Below are 24518 nucleotides of genomic sequence, written 5' to 3'. Positions count from 1 at the left end.
TTCCCCGATTAATGACACATTACCTCCTGGGCGATTCTTATCGCATCAGTCGGTCCCATCCCGTTATCTGCGACTAAAGGATGTCGTACGTCCAGCGGTAACAATCAACCGAAACTTCAATAAATCATACTTCAACTGTCAAAAGCTGCTAAGGGGCTCGCACTCCCCTACCATTGCTTCTCCTGAGGTTCCTGAAGTTGCACAGATTCACCCGACTCGAACCTGCACAAGAATCCAAGGGTCAGTTAGCGATAGAGATAGAGAGGGTGTTGTTTTGGTTCAGCGGCATGCTTCGCTTCTCCTAACCCCAGCGTCTCTGCTGGGAAGTGCCTCGTCGCTGCAGTTGATACATTCCTGCGCTGTGACGTGGCTGATGTGGTGTACCATATCTTGGGATGGATATGGAGTCTCCCGAGCCCACTGAATGTGGGTGCGTAATATAGGTACTGGCAAAAAGATCTGGCCCTGGCTTATTTGCACCGATCCGAGGAGCCAGGAAGTGAAATGTACCGCTCCGGGAACACCGTATGCTCAACAATGATTGATAGGAGGGTACCTCTTCCTCTCTGTACACTATCTGCGCTGCTTTCGGAAGGTATCGGACAAAGTGTTCACCCATAGTTGTGTGTTTTTCCCCCTCTGTTTAAGCCGTTTATTTGTACCTCCCCCAGTTCCCCTTCAACTGCAGCTAGCTTAGCAATTCGGTAGCTCCCATTCCGCCTCGATCACGCAGACCTGTCGGCGGAAGCTGAACCGTGTGGTCGGTGCGCACGGCATCTCGATAGGTGACCAGACACCGCCGAGAGGACGACACTGGTAGAAATAGGCTGGGTCCGGGTGCACCCACAGTGTGTTGATATCCTCATAGGTTACGCACTGTGGCAGCCCACAGTCAATCAAACCGGGAGTTGTTTGGTCAGTCGGTGTCGAGCTTATGAGGCTGATCGTCGTATCGTCGTCAGTAGCGATGCTCGGCGATGTGGTGCTGGGACTGGTAGTACTCGTTGTCAATTCTACACATCCCTCCCAGTAATCGGGACGTACGCACACCTGCTGCCGGTAGCTGAACAATGTTGCCGGCGCACAGGGCATCCGCTGCAAGGTCCAGTCTCCTAGCGGGCTGGGACGACACTGCAGGAAATATAGTGGATCTGGAACGGCCCACAGCGTGTTGATCTCTTCGTACGTAACGCACCGGGGAGCCGGACACAACGAATTGTCCGCAACGGTGACAAAAGCGCTGGAGGGAGCTCCACGGCACCGGTCTGTCACCACCAGGACTATCACCAGAGACACAAGCAGCGTTTGAAAACTGTTTCCTTTCGATGCCATCTTCGACAATAACCGGGTTGCAACACCACGCTTTTGCAGTTAGTGACCTTCTTTCGCGGGCTTTCTTATATATGTGTTTACAGTTCACACGTAAACAGCAAAATCATCTTCTTATCGCTAGATTAACCCCTTTTTTACAATCCAAATTGTTTTACAACTTTCCCATTTACTATCGCAAAAGCATTTCAAATCCAATTAATCATCCCCACTGATATTTAGGATCAGATTACTACTAGTGGCTCACCGAAATTACACTAGTTAAGCAGAGTAGGTGAATGTAGTATAAGCAATTTTGAGAAGATTTAGAAAATTGTTGGAAAAAAATAAAATTTGTGGAAATCAGGATGGCTTCGCCCCATTTAGGCCTAGGAAAGGCGAAATAACTGACTTATTCCATTACATATATACAAAAATAATGTTTCATCGGATGTTTAACTGCTTAACATTCAACATCGAGCGGTATTGTAATTAAAGCCACATTTTATAATTGCTTTCTCCAAATTCGCTCCAGTTGTATGACGAAGTATTTCGACGGCTATGAGCACCATGGCAAGTTCTTCGGAAGTTTATCAAGATAAGCCTATTATAAGTTTGCGTTTCATGGGTTGTTTAGTTTTAGTTTAGTTAAGTTTAGTTATTAAGTTACATATATGTAGCCCATGAGGCAGATATATTAATAAAAAAAATAAATAAAAAATAATAATAAATTAATATGCAAATTATTTTTATTATTATATTCAAACAACTCCTAGACTTTACTACCGTCCTATACTTCCTAGCGTGTCTGTTGTCTATGCTTTCCAAAGATCAACTAATAATTACGATATGAAATCGTTTAAAAGATTTTGATCGTATTTATAACTTTCTTCACACACTGAGGTCATTTTATGGATGTGGTCATGTAAGGAATTAGTTAATTTTTATAAGCAAGGAAAAACTCTTAAATTCTAAATGGTCTTCAAAAAACCAATGATTGTGTTAACCAATTGTTGGAGAAAAACACTTGCATGTCAAAATGCTCACCCCCAGCCACCATATAATTGACTAGTATAGCACGCGAAAGAATGTGCGCGACGACTCTACCAGAGTTTCCAGAAAATTCTTAAAAACAGCTGTATCGCGAGTGCGTCCATTATTATTCCGCACGTAGCTATGCCATTGACGAGAAATAAGTGGAGGAGCGAAGTTAATTACCCCATCTATTGGAATGCAACATGTATATATTTAGAGTTTGTGCACAGTGCCTCTTGTGCATCTGTTGTCCCCGTGCGTTTGTGGTATGCGATGGGGTGCTTAAACAATCATCAATTAAAGTGAAGTGAAGCGAGTCGTCACACCGAGCAGGGATGCGCAGAGGCGTATCGGTGTGCTCGTGAAGATTAGTTTGGAACCGAGAGTAGGAATTGGAACTCACACGTGCCCCGGAGAGCTAGTGATGAAGCCCACTGACAAGATTTGAAGACATCCTGTCAACGGTTGTCGAACCTGCTCTTCCGCCCTTACATCCATCATTCGCGTGAGGCAGTCCAAAAACGACCCCCGATAAGCTGCCCCCCCCCCCCCCCCTTTATGGCCTCTCGCTGATTGTTATCGGCGCAAAAACCGCCCAATATCTGGCAACAACCCACCGTGGGGTCCCCGGGGGTGGTCTAGAACACTCTTACCTACGCCGCGATTGTTTCGTTCGGTTCAGTAGCCAGGCCAATTGAGCTGCTTGACAGCGGTCGGTGCTGATGGATTGATGTTCACCAGTCCAGTCGGGTGTGATGTTGAAGCATCACTTCCTGGTTTGCCTCGAAACCCCCTGGGCAATTATGCTGGAGAGCAGCCGTTAATATCTTCGACATCGTGTGTGTCCCGGGGTCCAGTATGCGCCCTTTGTGGTCGAGCCAGCAAGGTGGTCTAGGCGCTTAATGACTCTTCCGCGCTCCCGCACGGGAAGCTACAGCTTATCTTTCGACTGTTGCCTTCTCTGTTCTCCTTCCTTTTCCCGAGCCAGCTTGAAGTGCGTGAGACGCGTATCGCATAGCTTTTCGTATTAGCTTGAATTAATAAAGCATGTCTGTACACCGACACTCAGCTAAAGGAGGGTTTGGGGAATGAAATACAGTGCTCCACTGTTTGTGGCAGGGAGTGGGGTGGAAATAGTTTAAGTGGGTGTCATAAAACATGCAAACTATGTTTCTTTTCCATTTCCACATAACGCTTCCAACTGGAAGAGCTACCAATGAATAACTCACACTGGTTGGCTGCCGATGCTCGCCGTGCCAGTTTTATGTTCTGCATCCATTTCCTGGGAAGCGCGCTGCACTTGGAACCAGATACCGGATGGACATACCAACCGAAAGGACGCATGACGGCAGCCAAGCAAGCGTATTGAAAATCACAGCCCTCGGAAGATCCCTCCGCTTTCCGAGGGCTTCCCACTCGGTGTGCATGTGCATTATCCGCGGTAAAAAAAGAAAGAAACAACTATACTCCAATTCCCTGCTACCCGAGGCGCTACAACAATCGGATTGTTTTACGCTGTAAGACAATCATCTCGGTACGGGAACCATTTCCACAGATTCCTTCCCGCCGTGAATATGTGCTGTAAGACTTCTTCCGCGCTGTGCTAGAACATTCACACCCGTCTGGCCCGACCTGAAGGTGAAAATAATAGAGCCGAAATAAAAGCCCGGTTCCACCGAATCCGGTAAAAAATATCGAATAACCTTTCCCAAACGGGCCGACCTCGCTTGCATTCGGGCAGCCATGGAGTTGGCGTCTTATTGCTGCGCGCAGGTACGTCAAGCCGTGTCACTTGTACAAAGCTCTTCCAGAATAAAACCTGAACCCCCCTCTGAACATCCTATCGAGTTACCGTTTAGCGCGCTGTTTTTTTCTATGGTACTGCATCCCGTCGAACCGAATCGTACAGACTCGCGTCGTCCACGAAACATTGCCGCTGCTGAAACTTCTCAAACGATGTAAGGTACAAAGTGAGCTATTTCTCCCGCAGCATGATTGGTGAGAGAACAGCTGAGACCGGAACGCGTACCACAGGCCTGTCGCATTAATTCCCGCCGGACGGAACCGTCCCGAACCTGATCGTCAACTTGACCGCCAAACGATTCGGGCTCTCCTGAGTATTGTTGTGATAAATAGGATCACCGACACGTTACACGTGTTGGTCGCTGCGGTGACAAATTGCTCTAATTTTTACGCTTTCTCAACGGGTAAGAATGGCCGCTTTGGGTGAAGATCTTCAGGAAGAACAAAAAAAAACCTGCCCTCCAGGAGCGTTTAATTACCCCCAAAGCAACTCTTGCCGCACTTGACAGCTGCTTAGCGGCTGCATGGAGGCGTCGATATTTTATTATTATCAGTTGCCGCTGGCGTACTTCAAACGACGGGTCCAATGGGGGCACTTTTGGGAAGTAAATCAATACCTTTCAGAACCGTCGTCGTCTCGGCTTTTGCCGTACCTCAGCACAACCATATCGGTCTCAGCAGTTCTTTTTTTTATAGCAACAGCTCACTCAGCGGATAAACAAACACAATACTAATGGCCAGGTATAGTTCAAATACAAATCGTCTTCATGTGCAGTAGTTCTTGACTATGTGTTTATTTTTTCTCAGCACTTTCTCTCTCTCTCTCTCTCTCTCTCTCTCTCTCTCTCTCTCTCTCTCTCTCTCTTTCTCTCTCTCTCCCTCTCGCTCCACGCTTCAACTTGTGTCATCGAAAACTAAACAGCATCACGAGTCAATAAGCGCAAGGTTTAGTTAAATATACACAACAATTTCTAACGAGCTCAGGCAAATCAAAGTACCCCGGTAACGAAGTCCGTCGTTGGGGAGGCGTGGGCGGCGGGGAAGGAAAACAAAAACATCACCACGATGTTGATATGGCACGGCAGACATAACACGAGAGGATATAGACTAAGCGACAAACCCCTTTTACGGGCGTCGTTCAAACAAAACGCATGCTGTAGCTGTTTGTGCTTGTACTGCTGCTTCGGCCGTTTCTTGGTTCTTCCCTCTCGATTTGCTGACTGTGATTCAAGATTCTTCAAGAAGCGCAAGCATTCAAGAAGAAGCAAGCAGCAGGGGCGAAAATAAAAACATAAACAAAAAACACTGCGAGTCAGCGTACCACTTGAATGAGCAGTAGAGTCCGTTGCGGTACATAGAGAAATCGGAGAAATGGAGGCTGATTCTTGTATGAAGATGAGGAATGTGTTGAGCAATCGCCCACAAAGGGATCGTTAATTCTGAAGCATCAATAGTTTTTGCGCCCGTGTGTGCTCTGTTGAGCAGGAAGTTTGTCAATTTAAATCATACAATAGATTGTTTTGCTTCCTCTCATGATTTGAAATAAAGATAAACGATATCCCATCCAGAACGTACCGTGCAATATCCCGATGCTTTTACTTCCAATGCTTTTTTCCGTGTTCAAGAAAACCTGGCCTGCTTGATATTTGAATTCAAAGAGCAATGCTTTTCTGTTGGTCACTGGATTTAGCGTCTATACAAAACAGTGCCGAGACGCTATTACCTTTCTTTCACTGACCAATTTACTAGTGAATGTGTCGCCCTGCTCTTCATCAATTAATACTAAATAAGGAATTATTTTGAAACACACCATTTTGGTTCATTACTGAAAATGGGTTCCTAAACATCATTACCCCGAAACATAAACCATCCCTCGCCATGCTATCCAATCGAATTCCCCAGACTGGGGAAAAAAGCGCACACACACGCACAATCTAATAACTGTCAAAATAAATATAGAATAAGTAGAATATAATCTTACCACAAAAAGGAAGCAGAGGCTGGCGCATATTAGGCACATCCCGGGAACATGCATCGAATGCTGCCGTTGTCACGACGTGCGTCGGATAAAAAAGGGGGAAGTGAAAACACACACGCGCGCGCACGCTTGCAACCCCGAAACGGCGGAACAGCGACCGAAACAGTCTATAATGAGGATGATAATGGGGCGCCGCCACTCGACGAGGGCGAGGCAGGGCATTGGAACATCGATCTAATTTTATCTTTCGATTTCCCTGCTAGTTTTTTAAGCATCTAAGCAGCTAGGATAAGCGACCGAGTATCAAAACAAATCCAACTGCAACGCTAGGCTCGCCCGAGCAGTTACGGGGTGCGGTAGAGAGCGCTCTTAAGCCCTAAAACCCTGTCATTGTCAGGGAGTTTGTTTCTTCTCCTCTCGCCTCGTGCTGCCCCCTTCCCCACTTCTAATGCCTTTTTAGCGGCTGCTGCTGCCGCAGCGTGACCTATTCCTACCGGTACCGGTTGTTGTTGTTTTTTGTTTCTGTTCCCGCTGCATCCCGATTTCCCGCTTTCCAACAGCTCCGAGACCTAATAAACGATCCACTTAACTGGCGAGCCCCGCAAGGGCGTCGAGGTTGCAGCTTCAGTCCGTCTTTCCGGCAGCAGCGCAGCACGAACGGGAAGCAAACACACCAAACACAAATCGAATCTTAACCAAACAAACGGAAACGAACCAGACGTCGGACGTGGGGCCATCTGCCAGCGGGCTGGCGAAGGAGAAATGGTCGCTTACATGGGCCGGGAGAAGATATTATGCAAAATTCTCATTGCTGTGTTGATGCTAAACAATCTTTCCCAACATTCACCATGATTTGCTGTGTATTGCACAGCGCATTGCTTTGGCCAATCCGCGCGGACTACCACCACCGCCGCCGCAAAACAATCAATCAAACAATGGAACGTGACTCAGCAGTTGTTGAACGGTTTTTGCTCGAGCGGCAAAATATAATATCGCTCTTTTTTCTTTATCTCACCGGTGACATCCGGTGCGCCGAGACAGCACCTGTATGCACAAGCTTGCACCGTCAATGCGTTCTAGAGTTTGCAATTCGCCCCAAGACAATCAATCTCGCAGAATAAACGATGCACATTGCTTCAGCAATTCGTAGGTTATCTTTACCAACAGAAAGTTCGTTTTTGCATTGAATACAACGCAAAAAAAACCTAGTAGAAAGGATATGTAAGACCCAATTCCAACATTGCATCCATGTAATTCACTACCCAGGTGGAATATAAACCTCGGCAACTTTCCGCACGATCTCACAGACAGGCTCAACATGTGTCAAAACAACCCACCCAAGCACCCAAGGTTAATCCTCCCGCCGTGCTGGCAGGGCGTGGGAATGACAGATGCACATGCACAAAATCTCAGTCTCATCGGAAACCGGTAGTTCGCCGTTTTTTTCTCTCTTCATTTTATTACTATTGCACCCACGAACGTCCGTACGAGACCTTCGAGCCGGTGGCTAATTGTTTACCGCACGAACCATCTATCCGTTTCGTGCTATGCCGAAAAAAAACATCCCGCGTGAGAACCAACCATAACGACTCTTGGTTCCAAAAAGGTTCAGCTTTGGGTACGCCAGGACATGCTGATGGCACGTTTAGCTTCGCGTATCGATGACGTGCCGATTAGGACGTGCCCCGGTCGCACAGTTCTGTGCAGCAGCGGACGTGTCAAAACAAACGAATCCTTCTACCGGAGAGTGCGAGTACCTGACCCTTCCTGGGATTTATTTCCCACCATTGGGAGGGATTTTCCAGCAAAATATTTGCCTACCATCGGCACAGTTTATGCGCAGTTGATACTGCAGTGCTGCAAGGCAAGGAATGCGTAACACGTCCTGGATGTTTGGTTGAAGGATGAGAGTCCAATCCGGAGAGGCCGCTATTTGGTCAAAGCTATTCAGTAGCAGTCTCAAAATCTTTCGCGAATTGTGATGCACTGATCAGAAGTTCAAAATATACCCATTTTTGTTACAACTTTGCAACAAAATCGACTTCCATCTTCTAAAAATTTAAGAATACGCTCTCCAAAAACTGGACACGCACACACCGAGTCTTTGCGGGCCTTTTTTCCACGATACGTACCGGTGGTAGATGATAAATCAGATTAAAAAAGCACTGGAAGTGACCATAAATTTCATTTCCAACCTTCAGCAAACCGTTGCTGCCATTTACCGCGTCCCGCCAGGCACTTCCGGACGGGAAAGATGAGTCACGTTCAGACACACTGTGCGAACCTTGGGCGCGTTTGGAGCCTGCGAACAGACGGGAGAGCGGGTGGCCGATAATGTATGCAAAGAATGTCAAGATGCACCCGAACGCAGGCATTCATCTCCCGAGTTGGATCGGTCGGCACGGAAGAAGGACTGCCCGAGGACCAAGGACCAGGGGGAACCCATCAAGGCAGCACATAAAATCGAGAATCGTGCCGAAACCCAAATGAAGCAGATAACATTGGGATTTTCCATGCCGGTCTGCAGCACGAAGCGAGGTTTACGAGCAAGAATGTGTGTGCTCAACCACGGGACAGCGCATATCTTCGCTCTACCCCGGGGTACCCATTGGGTTTCGCTTTAATTTTATTCTTCAATGCTTTTTTATTATTTTATTTCAGTATGTCCACGACGGACACCTCCGTTTGGATCGGATCCCCCGACACACATCCCAGCGACTTGAAATACTTTATTTGATTTGTGTATTCATTCGCATGGTATGGCCAGCATCTCTTCTTTTGCGATTGCAAGAGCATATGAAGTTCCCAAACGGCGTATCCACACAGGAGCGCGCTTGTCATTTACGATCATGCATATTCTGCCGGCGTCCGAATTGGAAAGTAATTCACTGGTTTATTGGTTCCAGAGTTATTGGTACGGATGTGGGGAGCATAAGGTTTTGTTTGGAGTGTCATTGAGATCTTGGTACTTCGAGTTTTCTGCTGTTCGCCCTTCTCGGACAGATCGTATCTGGGACGTTAAAATGCACGTTCGGTTCTGGGAGTCGTCTTGCGTTGACGATAGCAATATTTAGAGCGTTTTTTACATTTTTACGACAGTCAAAATCTTCAACGAATGCATGTCCCTGAGATTGGTGAATGTCTCCATTGCTCAGTCGCTTGCGTTTCACAAAAAAAAAAATCGACCAAAAACGGAAGCGCGAACTCTCGAGCACGACAACACAGATCCACCCTCGCACGTTCAGAGAGGCTATATGAACCCAGGGTTCTTTGGTTTATGATATCCAACCCGCAACTGCAGCCACGATCACTCACCTCTTGAAGAGCGTGTGTTCAAAAAAAAAGAAGGGAAATAACAGCAACAAAAACCCGTAAACTCCCTAGAGCCATCTGGCTGGACGGATAGCTCGAAAGGGGCAATGAGGCATTCGAAGGGATCCTCCCGGGTGTATCTTCCCCCGGGGAAGTTGTCTGCTTTTCGGTGGAAAAACACAATTTAGGTGGTTTTGATGCCACTGCCGCCACCACACTCCCTCGATACCAATTAGGAGCCTTTTAGTGAAATTTTCCAGGCACGCATAACACACACACTCACCCCCGCGTGATCGGCTTGTTTCTAGACAAAAGAGAACCTGTACCCCATATTCAGTGTGTGTAAGGGCGCCCCTTTTCGATACCAGTGCGCTTCCGGATGTTCGAAGAACATAGGGCAGCAGGCACGCAAAAACGCACCGACAGAAGGATTGAGGACTCGACTAGACGCACGCGTTTTTACAACGCCTTACCTGTCAGTATTTTATGTGTGTGCTTTCTCTCTAAACTGGAACATTAACGATAAAACAAGATAAAGTGCCAGAAATTGACAGCTAGACGTGGTCCATCCGTTTCATAATGACAGCTGGTTGAGTGGGAGGGGGTGCGAGAGGAGTAACTAACAAAAGCAATCGCAAGACACTCAAACACATCGACACTATACAATGCTCAGTTGGAACAGTAATGCTGGAACGTTCTTACTAAGGCACCGTGTAGACGAGGCTTTATCGAACCGTGCTGTTGTTGGCAGAAGATCCCTGGTTTGGCTGACTTCCCCCCTTTCCATCCAAACTTGACGCACTCAAAACAGTCCCTAATTGGTTTCCCGTCGCTTCCCGTCTCCGATAAAATAATCTCTCGCATTAGCTGCCGCTCGAGCATCACTGCGCCCTTGCCAAGTATCCCAACTACCATTGTGCGTGGTGATGCGCACGTGTACACTCTCCACGTTCCGGGGGACGTCGTGTTCACATAAAAGAAGAACAAAAAAAAAACTGTAGAACACCCATCTCGAATATAGTGAAACAATGCAATGGTTCTTCTTGCATCATGATTTTAAGTGCGTGAAAGAGAGATTTTCCCCCTTTTTATATCTTCTCAGCGCACCCGCCTAGGTTGTTTGCTTCCATTTTTAATAGTTGTATTTATGCCCACAGGCACACAACTGGGAGCAGCAAATCCACTGTTTTGCACACTTATCTTGGGTGCATTTGGGATTTACTTCGTCGGGGATGTGTGTGCGTATGTATGGTGAGACACTGTAATTTCCCTGGAGTGTCATTTTGCATCAGAAAAGTCATGACTCCTGTTGCCCATTGCCTTCCGGTATGGTGGAAATAGGGAGCAGTTTTTCAATTTCGAAATGCTTTACCATTTTTCATTCACCTTCATTGTCGACAAAACACGGGCAAAACGGGGGGAACTTAAAATGGCACTAGTTGATACCATACCACGGGAAGTATAAGCATATTTCAGTCAACGTTCCTACCATCAATCGATACCAGAATATTTATACTGCGAGAAAGCAAAAAAAAATGCTAGATGTACACAAAAACACCCGGTTTTGTACGGGTAATCATGACCATTTCTCGTTTTAATCCCTTACCGGGTCGGTATGAAAACGTCGGTACGGCAACAAACGGGACCTCCTGGAGGACGCTTCATCATCGGTGCGCTGCCGGCGTCTTCATCAACAACCGATGACTACCACCTGACGGATACTGGACCGTCATTAAACAATGACGGTATCCAGAGGTAAGGCTGGATGAAGACATCCATGATGAAAGGCGGCACCGCAACCGAAAGCAGCGAGGATTCGTAGCGTATCGTACGGCATGACTCGTGTACGGGGTCTTGTTGCTAGAGAAATCATTCCAACTCTGAAGCATTCCTCTAAACCTTTTTAATGAGTTAAACGGAGATTCAACACTTCACCTGGCACGGTAATATTACTATGTTTGGAACAACAAACAGACCAGGGAGTGTTGTGAAGCGGTAGTTTAGAAAATTGTGTTTTGAAATATTTCTTCAACATTGGTCATTATTATTTTGCTGCGTAATTCTTGTTTTACTAAAGGATAGCTACCAATTAAGCTATTAAATTAGAGTTTCTTATATCTGTTATTTACTTGTAATTATGAGAGTATTTCACATTTTCGGTGAATAAAGCACCAACAACTTAAATAAAGGCTAAAATGTCCTTTAAGCTAAGTTTGATCAAAGCTTGTTTTCCTAAGCCCTACAAACCCGAACTCTTCAACTTCCATGTTTGCTAAGAATTGTTTCTTAATAAGCAGCAAACCATTATGCAATCAACCGAAACCACATCATCAACAGCATCATCTCCTTGCAAAAAGTTGCGGTTTATGCATTATTAACACCACCTCCCACCCCAAAGATCCACACTCCACGGTCCATGGAATGGATGATTACGATGATGATGATGCTTTTGTTGCAGGAGTGCGATTGTTTTCTGCGCTCTGCTTGCTTTGTGTTGCTGCAGCACCACCAGCAAAATAGAACCTCTCGTGATTCTTGATGCTTAATGCATCGACTTCAACCCGGAACCCGCTTCTGACGTCAAAGTCTTCTGACATTTGTACTCCCAAAAAGAGCGCATGGAACGGCGCAGAGGACATTGGTGCAGCGTCGAGAGGTCCTTTGGTAGGGTTGCCTGCAGCATAATTACTCCAAAATCCTGAGCGGAGCAGCAAAACACATACAACGACTTGACGACTCGAGAAATTCTTGATTTCACTGTTTCATGCAATTTAAGGCTTGTTTTTTTTTTTTGCCTCGCTCGCCTAGGATAGGGAGACTCAGCATTAGAATGAGCCCGACAAAGTTTCCCATTGCACAATTCTCATCAGCAATCGACTAAGCGCAGTATGTGTGTTTGCGAGTGTGAGTGCTTGTTTTTATACAAACACCGCACATATGCAGCTGCAGTCCCTACCTGTTCGGGTGTAAGGGCGTTTTGGATGGAAGGAAAGACTTGAAATCCAAAGCCTCCGCGCGCTCCATTCCGCATGGCTGCCCTGGTCCTAAACTTATTCACCTTTGTTTTCCTGTTATTTGTACCTTTTCTTCCTGCCTACCTTTTCTATGCATCCTCGTCATAATTTTCTTTCTACCATCAACACCTCAGAATAAGGGGTTTGTGCAGGGTTTCTTGTACTGTTATTTTATTTATTTACTTACTACCATATCTATAAATATATTACCATATTTTAGGCATCAGAAACTCTTCAATTCAACGGATCCATATATTGAACACTTTGAGAAGAAATGTAGAACATTTGACGGGAACCCCTGTAACAAACCTTGATCACATGTTAGAATATTTTCAACTCCATCCCATGCACATCCATGAGAATTGAGAGCATATGATGCAAACCGAAGCCACAGGATACACACAAAAACTTTTCCTTGTCTTTTGTGTCCTTTTTCTCCCAACATGCCTAAGGTCTTCCCCCTGTGGCGGCGACAGCTACACACAAACACACACTGCTGAGCCGAATGATTTTATTATCATTATTATTTCTCTATTTACTTTCCTTCTTACCTTCCCTATTTGGACTCCTCGCTGCCTCACCCTCCCTGCATATTCCGATAAACCTCTTCAGTCGGATAGAGCCTTGCGACCTTTCGAGCCCGGTACCTAGCTCGAATGATGATGAAGTTGTAAAGCCAACACGACAGAGGGAGGCCCCGGTCTGCCAGCAGGACACGCTTGTTAAAGCGCCGCCACTTCGCCATAGGGCGCAGCGCACCAGTTTTCGGCCTGCCTCTACAGTCCCTGGCCAGTAATTACCAGCGAATGTGTCTTAATCGTTATTATTACATAGTCGGACCCAAAAGCCCTGTACTGACCTTTTTTTCTTTTCTTTACAGGGTTTTTAGTTGTTGCTACTGCAATGGCCGCTGAATGATTATGAACGTCTTGGGTGGCATTTCAGGGGCAGCGAGTCGCGTCTTCCGAAAAGAAAAGCCATTCGCACCTACCACGGCGCATATCGCTGCCAGCAACATGAACCCACATCCGGTTGTACACTGAATGCGGCTAGTCTAGTATGCTTTCCAAGCTGTTGCAAACGAAACCGACCTACAGAACAATAATGGGATGCAACTCTTGTGGCAATAATTTGATGCAACAAAAAATAAAAAATAAACTACTCGGAACTACTCGGCCGCAATAGTCAATGCGAAAACTTTTCGGATCGTAACCGAATATAATTCAGATAGAGCAAACAATCAATTTCCCCCTGTATAGAGTAGCATATCTACCATTCTCCCGGTAAGAGGCACGAGGTTATCGAACAAACTCGGTAAAACTACTTGAGAGATCCACTCGAAACTTTCACATGCTAATGGAGAAAGCACCGGAAAACATGTGTTCTTGCAAATCACGCCAGATGCAGCGTATAATCTCTTCCGTCGAGAATCTTCATCCTCAGCGCAACAGCACCAAGAGCAGCGAGCAGCAACAACAACCAAAAAAAGGCAAGCTTGGCATGGATTTAAAAATAATTTCTTATAGTTTGCCTCATCGTATCCCCCGTTGCCTGCGGTACGTCTTCCGACCCGTACCGAGAGGTCTTAACATTCTTGAGCCATTAGCACAGCCGACACCAAGAGCTCTTGTATCGTTGTCGTTGCATTTGTTATGGCTTTCGAGTCGCCAGTTTGAAATGAGTTCCACGCCGCTAACACTGCAGCATGCAATGAAAGCAGAGTAAAAGAGAAAGAGTGTGAGGGAAAGAATGCACGCAGAGCTACCCGACCGATTGCACTTTTCGATGCCTTCCCGATGGAAGGCGCTCCCTCTCAACTTCCAGCGCGTCGCTGCGAAAGCGTGCGCTCATGGTGGCACAATTGCGAGCACTCACAGCGTTCAGACAGAAGAGTTGAAATGTTAGGATGATACCAGTTGCTTTTTTAGTGTATGGAAATGTGCATATGATTCATCATCTTCGCACGTTCAGCGCGACAGCCGCCGTCTGGGCTGGAGACCTTCTGGAGGGGTTTATTTTTATGAGAGCATTGCATTCTGTGACACAGCATGTTAGAGTAAGAATGAGTTATTGAAAAAAGTATAACCAAACTCTCTTTACACTGCAAAAAACGGTGCAGCAGCATGTAACTTATTAAATCTTTACTAGAAAAAACTGTTTTTTTTTAAATTCTGTTATTAGTTTTCAGTAGCAAATATGTTCCTTGAGTAAACATTGAAGAGCCAATAAATATTTTTATTAATTTAACATCGAAGTGTCGTAATAAAAAAGGAAAATACGTTGAAAAATCCTCAATGACTTTACTTAAACATATAAATCGCTTATTATACTACTTTTATTTTTGCATAAAATTCGACATCGATGAAATTTAAATCAAAGTAGAGTATAAAATAAAAAAAAAAGCTTCATAGAAAATCATAAAAAAGTATTATTGCAAATGACAATTTCTACCCAGCAACGTGTCGCTACAAGTATGGGCACGCACTGTACAGCGAGGATCGCCGTACCGTGGGCACTCACGCAGCTTCGAGTTTGAGTGTCGGGGAGCTCGGCGACCGCTTCCAGCACCGGTTGCGCTCAAGACATTCTGCCACGCTGTGCCTTTGCTTCGGAGCACGTGTGAGCGTCATTCGTGCGCTAGACGTTCGGTGTGCCGGTTCGTTTTACTCGTCCGTGCTGTCCCACTTAACTGTACCAATCTGTTGCTTGCTCAATGCGTCAGGGTAGATAAAGCTCTAAAAAACATAAATAATTGCAGTTTGTGTCAAACTTTTGCCTCTAAATTTAATGAAAGCCTTCTAAATATCAAACCGCGTGTGCTTTTGTGTGTGTTTGGTTTGTTTTTGTTTTACGAGGCTGTGTGTTGCGTATGCTAACTGCTTACATTCGATCAACCGTGTGTATTCAGGGCGGTATCCTTTTACGTTGGGTAAGGAAAAACAAAGCCCGCGGTGTGCGTAACGGCTAGAAAATACACAAACAAACACATCCTGTCCGCGCACCTGTGTGGTGGGAGTGTTTGTATTGCCGCCCGTGTTGCTAATAGATATCGTCGTGAAGGGTGGGAAATCCGCTGGTAGCATGCAAGGGTGCAACATACGCCACCTTGCCTTTCGTGTCAATCCGTGACCACCAATCGATCACCAATCAAACTGCCAACCTTGGGAACACCTCGACGAGTCAACGCACTAGAGCGGGCCAGTGTGTGCCAGTGTTCGAAAACAACCCCGAAAACAAAACAAGAAAAAGTGGTAACGTTGGTTCGATTTCGTAGAATATCAAACGCTTGGCGGCACACAAACATACGCACAGGCTGTCCAAATGGTTGCAAAACCAATAAATACAGTTGAAAAACACCTTTTTTGTTTAAATAACGTTTCTCGGTCTGCCGTCACCATACCATAGGTGGGCCGCTGTGTGAACGAGTGAGAAAAAAAAACAGTGAGTAAATAAGCAAACGCCAAAGCTCCATCAGCAAGTAAAATTAAAAGTGACACGCTAAAATTAAATAGTAAAAAAAGCAGCTCACCACTAAAACGTTACACAAAAAGCCGGTGGGAAGGGGTAAAGCACCCATTGCCACAGTTCGAGGTGTGCAGAAAATTGAAAATCCTCCCTCACTCTCACCGAGGTTGGACGCGCGCTGGCTTTGACAGCTCAATTTCCATCACCCTCGATCGTAAAAGCGTCCGTGCGGCGGATTGTGGCCAGCTCCACAAGTTCGCAACGCACCGAAAGCCAAACCAAGCGAGTGTACCAAAATCGCTAGAACGGAACAGTGTGTGTGTGTGTATATAAGTGTGTGAATGTCCAGTGAATAAAGTACACCATCGTCTTGCGATCGAACACACATCGGACAGCAGTAAGATTACTTTGCGATTGCGAAAACTTAAAAAAAAATAACATACACACACACAAAAGTGTGACAAAAAGTGCACTAAAACAACAGTCCGAAGTGCGCCCGGCCATCCTCAACCAACTCAAATTCTGTTGTTTTACTCCGGACGAGTTCTTCTCTACCACCCAAGCATACGAACACAAAAAAAACCGTGATCTTCACACGGTGGAAATCGATAGAGACTTGTATCACACACCACTGAAAAGGCGAAAGGTAAGTATTTTTATTTTATTTGTTAAATAGAGAAAAAATGCCTCCACCTTTTTTTGGGATCTCCAACGTCAGCTGGGACACGGTGGTGTCGACAAAAACGATTGCGCCCTGTACAGCACAAAAGGGCACACAACGCAACAAGAATGACTTTTCGCCTTTTTCGGATCGCCACTTTGAACGTGTGCGTGTCTGTAGGCTCGAACAGATCGTCACAGCCCCCATCTGCAAAACATCTGCTCCCGGCAGCATCCAGATGCGCTGGACTGGGAGGATGTTATTTGGATGCTGTTTGGGAAGGTGACTTCTTGACGAGTTTTTTTTTTGCTCTCTCCCTCTCTCTCATTCTCATCTCTCTGACACATAAGTAAACGCTTTTTTCCTGTCCCTTGCAATCACGCAGGTATGGGAATGGAAAGGGTTGGCGGGAGGGGGAGTCAGAGGAGATGAGGGGAATCATCGTCGCCTGCCAGCATAGTGTGCGCGGAGTGTGTTCACCCTTCTGGGGTCTTCAGCGTTTCTCTGTTTCGCAATGACGCTTCGCCGTGAGCGAGAATGAGTGAGTCTCAGGGAGAGAGAAAAAGAGAGCGAGAATAAAAGGTACAAAATAACACATTCAAAGCAATCAGCTCAACCTCAACAACAAGACGCGATAGTGCGATCGATGTTAGACAGCCAAGTTCTAATTAGCGCGCGCACGCACACCCGATTTACTCCTGTGTCAAAGGTCATTCGACTCTACTCTCCTTCTTTCTCTCCTGCCTCTCTCTATATCTCTCTATCTCTCGCGAATAATCGTTCAGATCGAGATCTATCATATCCCGCTTGTACGTTAAACAAAAGGGTGGGGGACATCGTGGAGCCACAACTACTGAGGGCAGCCACACACACAATCATCATCACCATCTCGTACCTTCCGCTGTGCCATCTTTTTGTGCTGTTCCACCATAATAATTTCTTTCCGAACGGCGAGGAGGCACGTCCGGATACGCCGCGGAAGTAATGTACGCCGAAGGGAATTTTTGCCGCTGCTGTGGAACTTCAACTCTGGCAACTGCACGGGAAAAATTAAGCACACGCGTGTGTCGCTGTATGTGTATGCCGCTAACACTGGAATGTCCGCACAATGCCTTCGATTCATCGCAACATCGCGCGAAAGAGAGAAAGAGGGGAACAGGAGTGTACTCTTTAGAGGTACTTAACCTTAAAGCCTTCCCCTCTTGGATGTGTGTGTGTGTCTAGTTACATTTTTGTGTTTTCCTATTCTTCTTCTCTTGTCCCTTTTTTCTCTTAACTGTTTTGTTTCTGTACGGCAGCTTCCGCTTCTTCTCGAGCGACGCGTACGCGTCTGTCCCGGGAATAAGTTTCAATGTGGAGTAAAACAGATGAGAAAACTGGCAAAGGAATTACACAAACCATCACCTACATCGCCCCCTTTGCCAGGGTACATTGCATGGGTAGAGGTTACAGAGGGGGCGGAAGGGAGGGAAGAAGGGGGCACATAAAACTTCTGCTTGCCCAAGCATCGCGCGGTGGGAGCAAATGCAGCCAAAGAGTGCGCGCTGAAATGTCGTGAGTCAGAGGGCCGCCGCACAACTTTGGAAACGAGCAACGCTGACCGAAAGAATGCAGCATATAATAAAAGTGCAACCACAGCAACGGTCATAAATTGGGAGTGGAGCAGGAAGGTGGTAAGTGAAACCGAGGAAAGCGATGGAAGCGGTTGATGGTAGGCTGAGGGGCAAGAATACAGCGCAAATGGAATACGGCAGCGGGCCGAAAAGTATTAAGCGTTGCGGTGCGTCTTTTCCAGAAACCAGTACGTTCACCCTACGCTCCTGAACGTGGGGTTGAAATAACGACAAGGACATACCACCCAAAGCCAGAGGTAGGGTGTACAGGAAGGGCTTGACTCGTTGCCAGAGCGATACAAAAGTTACTCGGTGAAACAATCCCCAAAGCTTCTTCCAACGCACAAATCCCACAGCCAATACTATCTCCCTGGGCAGTGCTCCAATGATAAGTCTCCCCAGTCTAAATTGCAACTGTTCGCTTCTCCCGGCTCGGTGTTTCATCTTCTGCACTTGACACGATGTAAAATACTGCTCCCCTCCAGTACACACCGCTCTGCGTTTCAACAGGTGTAATTCGGTTCACAGAATTGGAGAGCGGATTCGGTTTTCCTTCCGACAGATTTGGTCCTTCGAGCCGGAACGCACTCTGTTTATTGAACGCTTTCTAAGAGCGATGTTCAATGAAACACACACACACACACTGTGACAATGCCCGATGTTGTGTAAGGATCTCGAGGGAGACTTTTTGGCTCATCAGAAACACACAGAAATACACAACCACAGCTTTTCCGGACAATGATTTACTTTCCTGAAGCACCAACCACAGCCCCATCCTCCACCTAACCGTCGTGTTCCGTCGTGTCCGGTACCAATCGGAAGGAGAGTTTGGTTGAGTTTGTTCGTGGGCGGGCTGGCAGCACCCACCTCCCAAAAGGCGACCTGGCCAAGTACCAGCACCTTCGCTTGTTTCGAGGGTTCCTGTTTCCGGGCGTCCAACGTACCACACACGCGCAGCCTAGGCGCGGCGGACCGGATGTTTGTAAATTGATTCCGGGCACACTTTACGCATGTATGTGTGTGTTTGGCCGATGTTGCTCTCCATGGGTTCCGGATGGCTAAGCCGGCAAATCGGCCGATTCCGTAGCGAAAGCAGCACACTGTTGAAATGTGCGCTCGGCCGGAACGGAACCCTTTCGCTTTGCCAGAGTGGCCATAGTACTCTATGTCGCCAGAAAAAGGCTCGGCAAACATCGCACCACGCACTGCAATGGCTCGCAACGTGGCTTTGGAACTGTTCCGGAAGTGACCGGTCGTTAGTTTGCCGCTGGAAAAGGGTTTCCTAGCAGCACACCTTTTCGCGCTTTAGCTTGAGAAATAACAGTAGCAGCCGTGCACTATTTGTAGCACAACGCCAACGCGTTCAACTCTGGGGGGCGTTCTGGGTTGATGTTTGCCTTTATTTGGGATCGAATTCAAAGTGATTTGTTTCCGAGCATTCGCTCCTAAATTCTATTGCCCTTCAAGCCACCGGGACGAGAAACATTAAAGCGCCTCGAAATAGCGGAGACCAAGCGCAATCGCGTAAATAACTCACACCCGGCCCGTGAATGGGAATAATTCATTCGAGGTTGGTGTGCGTGTGCCTTGCTTTTTTTGCTGTCTTCATTTCCCCTTTCCTGTCAAGAATGCTTGGAAAAAATCAAAAACGAAAACGGTTGACAGTAACGGCAACCAACCGACACAGACAGGCAGGCAGAAAGCGGATCCCTCCAAAAAAAGCGTTGAAATTAGGGGATTAGCATTTCACCTCAGACCACTAATCGTTAGCCATCGCGCTCTGTCCACAGAGCAGGAAGGGAAAGCAACAAACAGCAACAACCAAAAACCTCTTCAATAACACAAACGCCTCCGCCTCGGCAAGGCTACATTGTGCCCAGGCCGTTGAGATTTTACTTAACTCACTTAATTCGTTCGCCATTAGATCTCCGGGATGTGGAGCGACCGGGGTGTTTCCGGGAAGGCAATACTGGTACGCCGGAATGCTTGCTACATCAGCGAGCCTCGTTGCGGCGTGCATGCTAATGATGCAACGCAAACCCCTATTCAAGCACACATGGTTAGCAGAGTAAAACATTGTTTCCGACAGCGCGCGAGTTCTTGCTTTCTTTTTTGGTTGTGGCATCATACAAAAAAAAAATAAATAAAACTGTCACATAGAGCGGAACAGTGTTGGCAAAGCAATCTAGTTGGATTCAAATATAATCTGGACTTTTTAAACTTTAAACACAATTTTTAATTTTCAAATTAAAACAGGTAGCTGTAAACAAGTAGAAGAGACTGTGAACGAAAAACTCATAAAACAATTGAAACAAAAACATCCCCAAGTGACATTTGCACGAAATATTTTTTCCATATCTGTTCTTCTAGTACTCGATACATTTGAAATGTGGATTTGTATGCGATCAAGTGTGTTGAAAGCGCCAAGATTTTGCGTGTTCGTAAATTAGACTTTCTTCTATTGATGGACGATGCCGTCGAGCTCATTTTACTTTCATAGCTTTGGTTTGTTGATGGAAAACAAAAAATAAATTGAGTTACATTAATTTGCAGAAACTAAATGTTTTTTGGGTAGGAAATGGCCACATGACCTAGTGATGTGCTCTCTGCAGCGCACCCACTACTCCGATCCGACTGCGATGATTGTTAGTCCGATTCCGACTTCAGCATAATTGGAATCACTAGTTCCGCCCAGAGTCGGAGTCGTTCGGCGCCAACCGAGGCCGTTTGGTGCAATGTGCTTGTGAGCAGAGATTTCATTTCCTTTTATTTTTTGTCTTTTACTTTGCGCGTGCACTTGTTATACAGGTCTTTGTTTCGAAGGCCAACTCCGGCCGACTCCAAACGGCTTCCAACAACTCCACACGACTCCGGATAATGCTGGGTGGACCTACCTTCCGGATTCGGATCCGAAATTGTCGGAGCCGGATCGGAACCGACACTGGAATTTTGCCAACTAAACCCATCACTACCCTGTACGCTCCCTACATTATCCAGTTGCACGCGGTATTTCATGAAAATCGACAAGCGCAAATGCTTACGCCAAAACACACAAGCTGCGTGGAGCGATAGAGTGCGCACCGAAATGGGCGCAAACTGTTCCCACTCTTTCCCACCCGTTTGCCGCCTGTTTTGGGAGAGGCTGGGAAAATCTGGCCCCAATTGCTGCAGATCGGAGGGGTAGGAAAAGCGAAACATAAAATAATGGGAACGTTGGGGCAAACGAAACAAAATCAAAATAGCAAAAGAAGGGCAAAAAAACAAGAAAAGACTAGTGCTTTCAGAGTGTCGAGTAAATTTTAATGGTCTCTCACTACATCACTACATTATAACCCTTCCCTTCTCCGGGCGCTTCGCTAGTAACTTTTTATGAATATTTTCATCACATAGTTGTCGGAGTCCCGCAGAAAGTAGCGGCCGCGGCTGGGCTGGTGGGTAACGGGCAACGCTGAGGCGAAAATTAATTTTCACAACTAAACGGTAACAGCAGCAGACACTTTGTTACTTCCTGAGCCCACGTTGTTGAGTACCTGTTGGACCGCATCCCTCTCTTACTCACCCACTCACTCACCCTCCCGTCCTGGATTATGAAGAACGTTAGACAACTGATTGTACTCTCTCCCCGCGCCTCTTTTCTTCTGCTAATGGTGGTAAACTGATTTAACGTCTATTATTGTTAGGCTAGTGCCCAAAAACCCGACCGCCGGATGGTGACGTTAATTAAATTTGGATCACGAAAGCATTGCTCAGTCCGCAAAGGCTTACTCAACTCGCTTCTTACACGATGGGTGTGAAAATGAGCAGCATTAAGCTTAAATCTATTGCCCACCATACTGTACATCAAATGAAGCAACTGTGATCTGTAACCGGACCCAGTTGGCCGGCCCTTTGGATTATGATTAATTCCGCTCATCATTCATCATTCCCCGGGTCGTGCACGGAGAGCGTGTGGTTTGAGCTTCTCATCAACTCAAAATGCCAATCGCTACACTGCGCGTGCGTGCGTGTGTTTGTATCTTGTTTTGTGCTGCTTCACGTGCGCTAGCAGCTATTCTCAGGCAAAGCAAATCAAAAACCCGACCGTCGAATCATTTTTCTCATGGACCGCAAACCCAAACATTGCGCCAACCATTGCGCCAAGTGCGCCGCCGACCAACCGAGGGTGAAGCAGAATGGGGCAGCGAAAGAAGCACGAAGAAAGCACGAGAATACGTACCCACGTCGACCTGTTTTTTTGCCTCATTTTCCTCCCATCTCACTCGGTTCATTGTTGGCACACCCCGTTGCCGTTCCACCGCAACATTACGCATTATGTGGGGCCCTGCATTCGATCCCAGCTCGGAATGTACACCGTTAGGCCAGCAGCAACATCAGCCAGCAAACAGGCAAGCCGTCCAGTAAACCACACGCTCACAATTTCGCACGTTCGTCGCCTCCATGCTGCCGCAAATCTCTTGAGATTTTCCGCTTTATCCGCTGGAAAAAAGGGGTGTGGGACCAACCACCTGTGCGTTGCTTCAAGATGCGGTCCCCGCACGGTTGCGGGCACTTCTGCTGCTGCAGCCTCGCCCGCAAACACAAACAAAAACAGCTCATTTCCTTCCTCCCCCTACTGCAAGGAGCATCAACAAAGAAGAAAAAAACGGGGCTAAACATCTGCCAGCTTCAGGGTTTCCACTTCATTCGCCTTCGAAATGGTTGCTTTTGTTATCCATCTTTCCCCCCATGAGCGTGTATTTGCGTGGCGTTGCGTGTCGAACTGGAGCATTTATTGGCGCCAAATGAATTCTTAACCACGGCCACATCTAACCTCAAAAATGCGGAAGCAGTAGAAGGTACACGGTATAGAAAAGGCACTATTCATTTATTTTTTTCGCCCCAAATAAGACGCCGATGGTTGCGCGCGAAGCCTGAAAAGTGTTAACTACAAAACCATAATTTCAGATTTTTAGAAATAGGGGCCCTTCACGATTCTAGTCAGCTTTTTTATAGGGAATTTGACAGTTGGAGGCTGAAATCATGTCAACACTCCTTACAAATCCACACACAAAACTAGTCTTCATTTTTCAGTCTAGATTATTCTAGCCTCAATGCTAGAATTAGATTCGAGTACCTGATCAAAACAATGGCAAAACAAGGTCGTCTTTTCATGTATCCCAAGGTGCATTAAAGCGATCAGGTGCAGGAATCTAGAATCTAGAAGTTTATGTAATCTAGGTGGTCTCATAGCATGTTTTTATAACCAAATTTGAACGTCACTTACTTTTTGACAGGACGGGTGAAAGCTTTTGCTCAAACAGGCTTTCTGGTAGCTTTACGAATGCACAAAACACTCTTAAAATCTTCATTCAGAAGCATAAGCGATAAAAATCAGCCTTCTAAATACATAAACCTTGTGATAAACCCACCTGTATATTATAACCACTTAGATAGCTGCTCGAAAACTGCTATAAAATGCAAACAGCCGATAGCCTGAAATTTCAGCCTACGAACTTAAAACTGAAAGGGCACCAAAGGTAGAGAATAAAATAGGAAATATAAAAAAATCATACAAAAATAAAATACTGTAACAAATTTCAGGTAAATTTTATGTTCAATTCGACATTTTAACATATAAGTTTGGAAATGTAATTAAATTGTCTCTAGAGGCACGCGAGAAGCAAAAATAAATGATGGATTGCATAACTGAGATTAGGCGCAAGCGCAGGCAAGTGTTTGGCAGCACTTGTGGCAAAGAAAACTCGACACTATCAAGAGCGGACAGTTTACACTTGTGATTTAAGTTTCTTTAAAGGCAACACAACACTTACGGCCAAAACACTTCCCTTTTCTCATTTACACTTGCGCATTACAGTTGTGATTTTTGCGCAAGATATTCCTTCCCAAACACCCCGCCACGAAGTGAGCAAAACAAAAGCGTTTGAACCACGCGTTACCACCGCGTCTTCCACCGCCATTCCCACACACCGAAGCTGGCAAAAAAAAACAAGCCGGCCAACTGTTTAGAGCTGTTGAAAGTCCGATCGTTCGAACGTGCGAACGGATTGTTACGCGCAGGAAAATGAAAAGCTGCCATGCCCAACGATGCGTCCAGCCACAGTCTGCTGTTTTCTCTCCCTTGCAAACCTGTGTGTGTGGTGTGTGGGATAGTGGTGAGGTTACGAATTTATATTAACGATCGTACGGGGGATTTTTGTTTTTTTTTTTTGCTTGATAGCGATCCGCGCGGAAAACAAGAAGCCAACCAGACCGTGGCGTGAGCGCTTTTCCAGCCGGGTCCGGGCGGTGGATAAAGCGCACTTACTGTTTGCCAGCTCCCCACTTAACAC

The 24518-nt window shown here is 46.3% G+C and overlaps 3 protein-coding genes across 3 annotated transcripts in view; 1 reads left to right on the top strand and 2 right to left on the bottom strand.

Annotated features, from left to right (window-relative positions):
- Positions 1 to 24518, bottom strand: part of LOC120951517 (cation-independent mannose-6-phosphate receptor) — a 98497-nt gene that overhangs the window by 9298 nt on the left and 64681 nt on the right. The gene's annotated exons all lie outside the window — the stretch shown is intronic.
- On the bottom strand, positions 622 to 1909 carry LOC120951560 (uncharacterized). The gene has a single exon (XM_040370341.2). The coding sequence runs from the start codon at positions 1330 to 1332 to the stop codon at positions 694 to 696; it is 639 nt and encodes a 212-aa protein (XP_040226275.1). The 5' UTR covers positions 1333 to 1909; the 3' UTR covers positions 622 to 693.
- Positions 14835 to 24518, top strand: part of LOC120951469 (protein toll) — a 21292-nt gene continuing 11608 nt past the window's right edge. The window contains exon 1 of the mRNA XM_040370231.2: positions 14835 to 16561. The gene's annotated coding sequence lies outside the window, so the exon portion shown is untranslated. The remainder of the gene's footprint in view (positions 16562 to 24518) is intronic.

Source organism: Anopheles coluzzii, chromosome X (genome assembly GCF_943734685.1).
Source record: "Anopheles coluzzii chromosome X, AcolN3, whole genome shotgun sequence".
NCBI classification, from domain to species: domain Eukaryota; kingdom Metazoa; phylum Arthropoda; class Insecta; order Diptera; family Culicidae; genus Anopheles; species Anopheles coluzzii.
The sequence above is the reverse complement of the archived record's forward strand: the minus strand, read 5'-3'. Positions and strand labels throughout refer to the sequence as shown.

What these genes read in the sequence shown, in the direction of transcription:
- LOC120951560 (XM_040370341.2), bottom strand. Translation starts at nt 1,332, where the DNA reads ATGGCATCGAAAGGAAACAGTTTTCAAACGCTGCTTGTGTCTCTGGTG.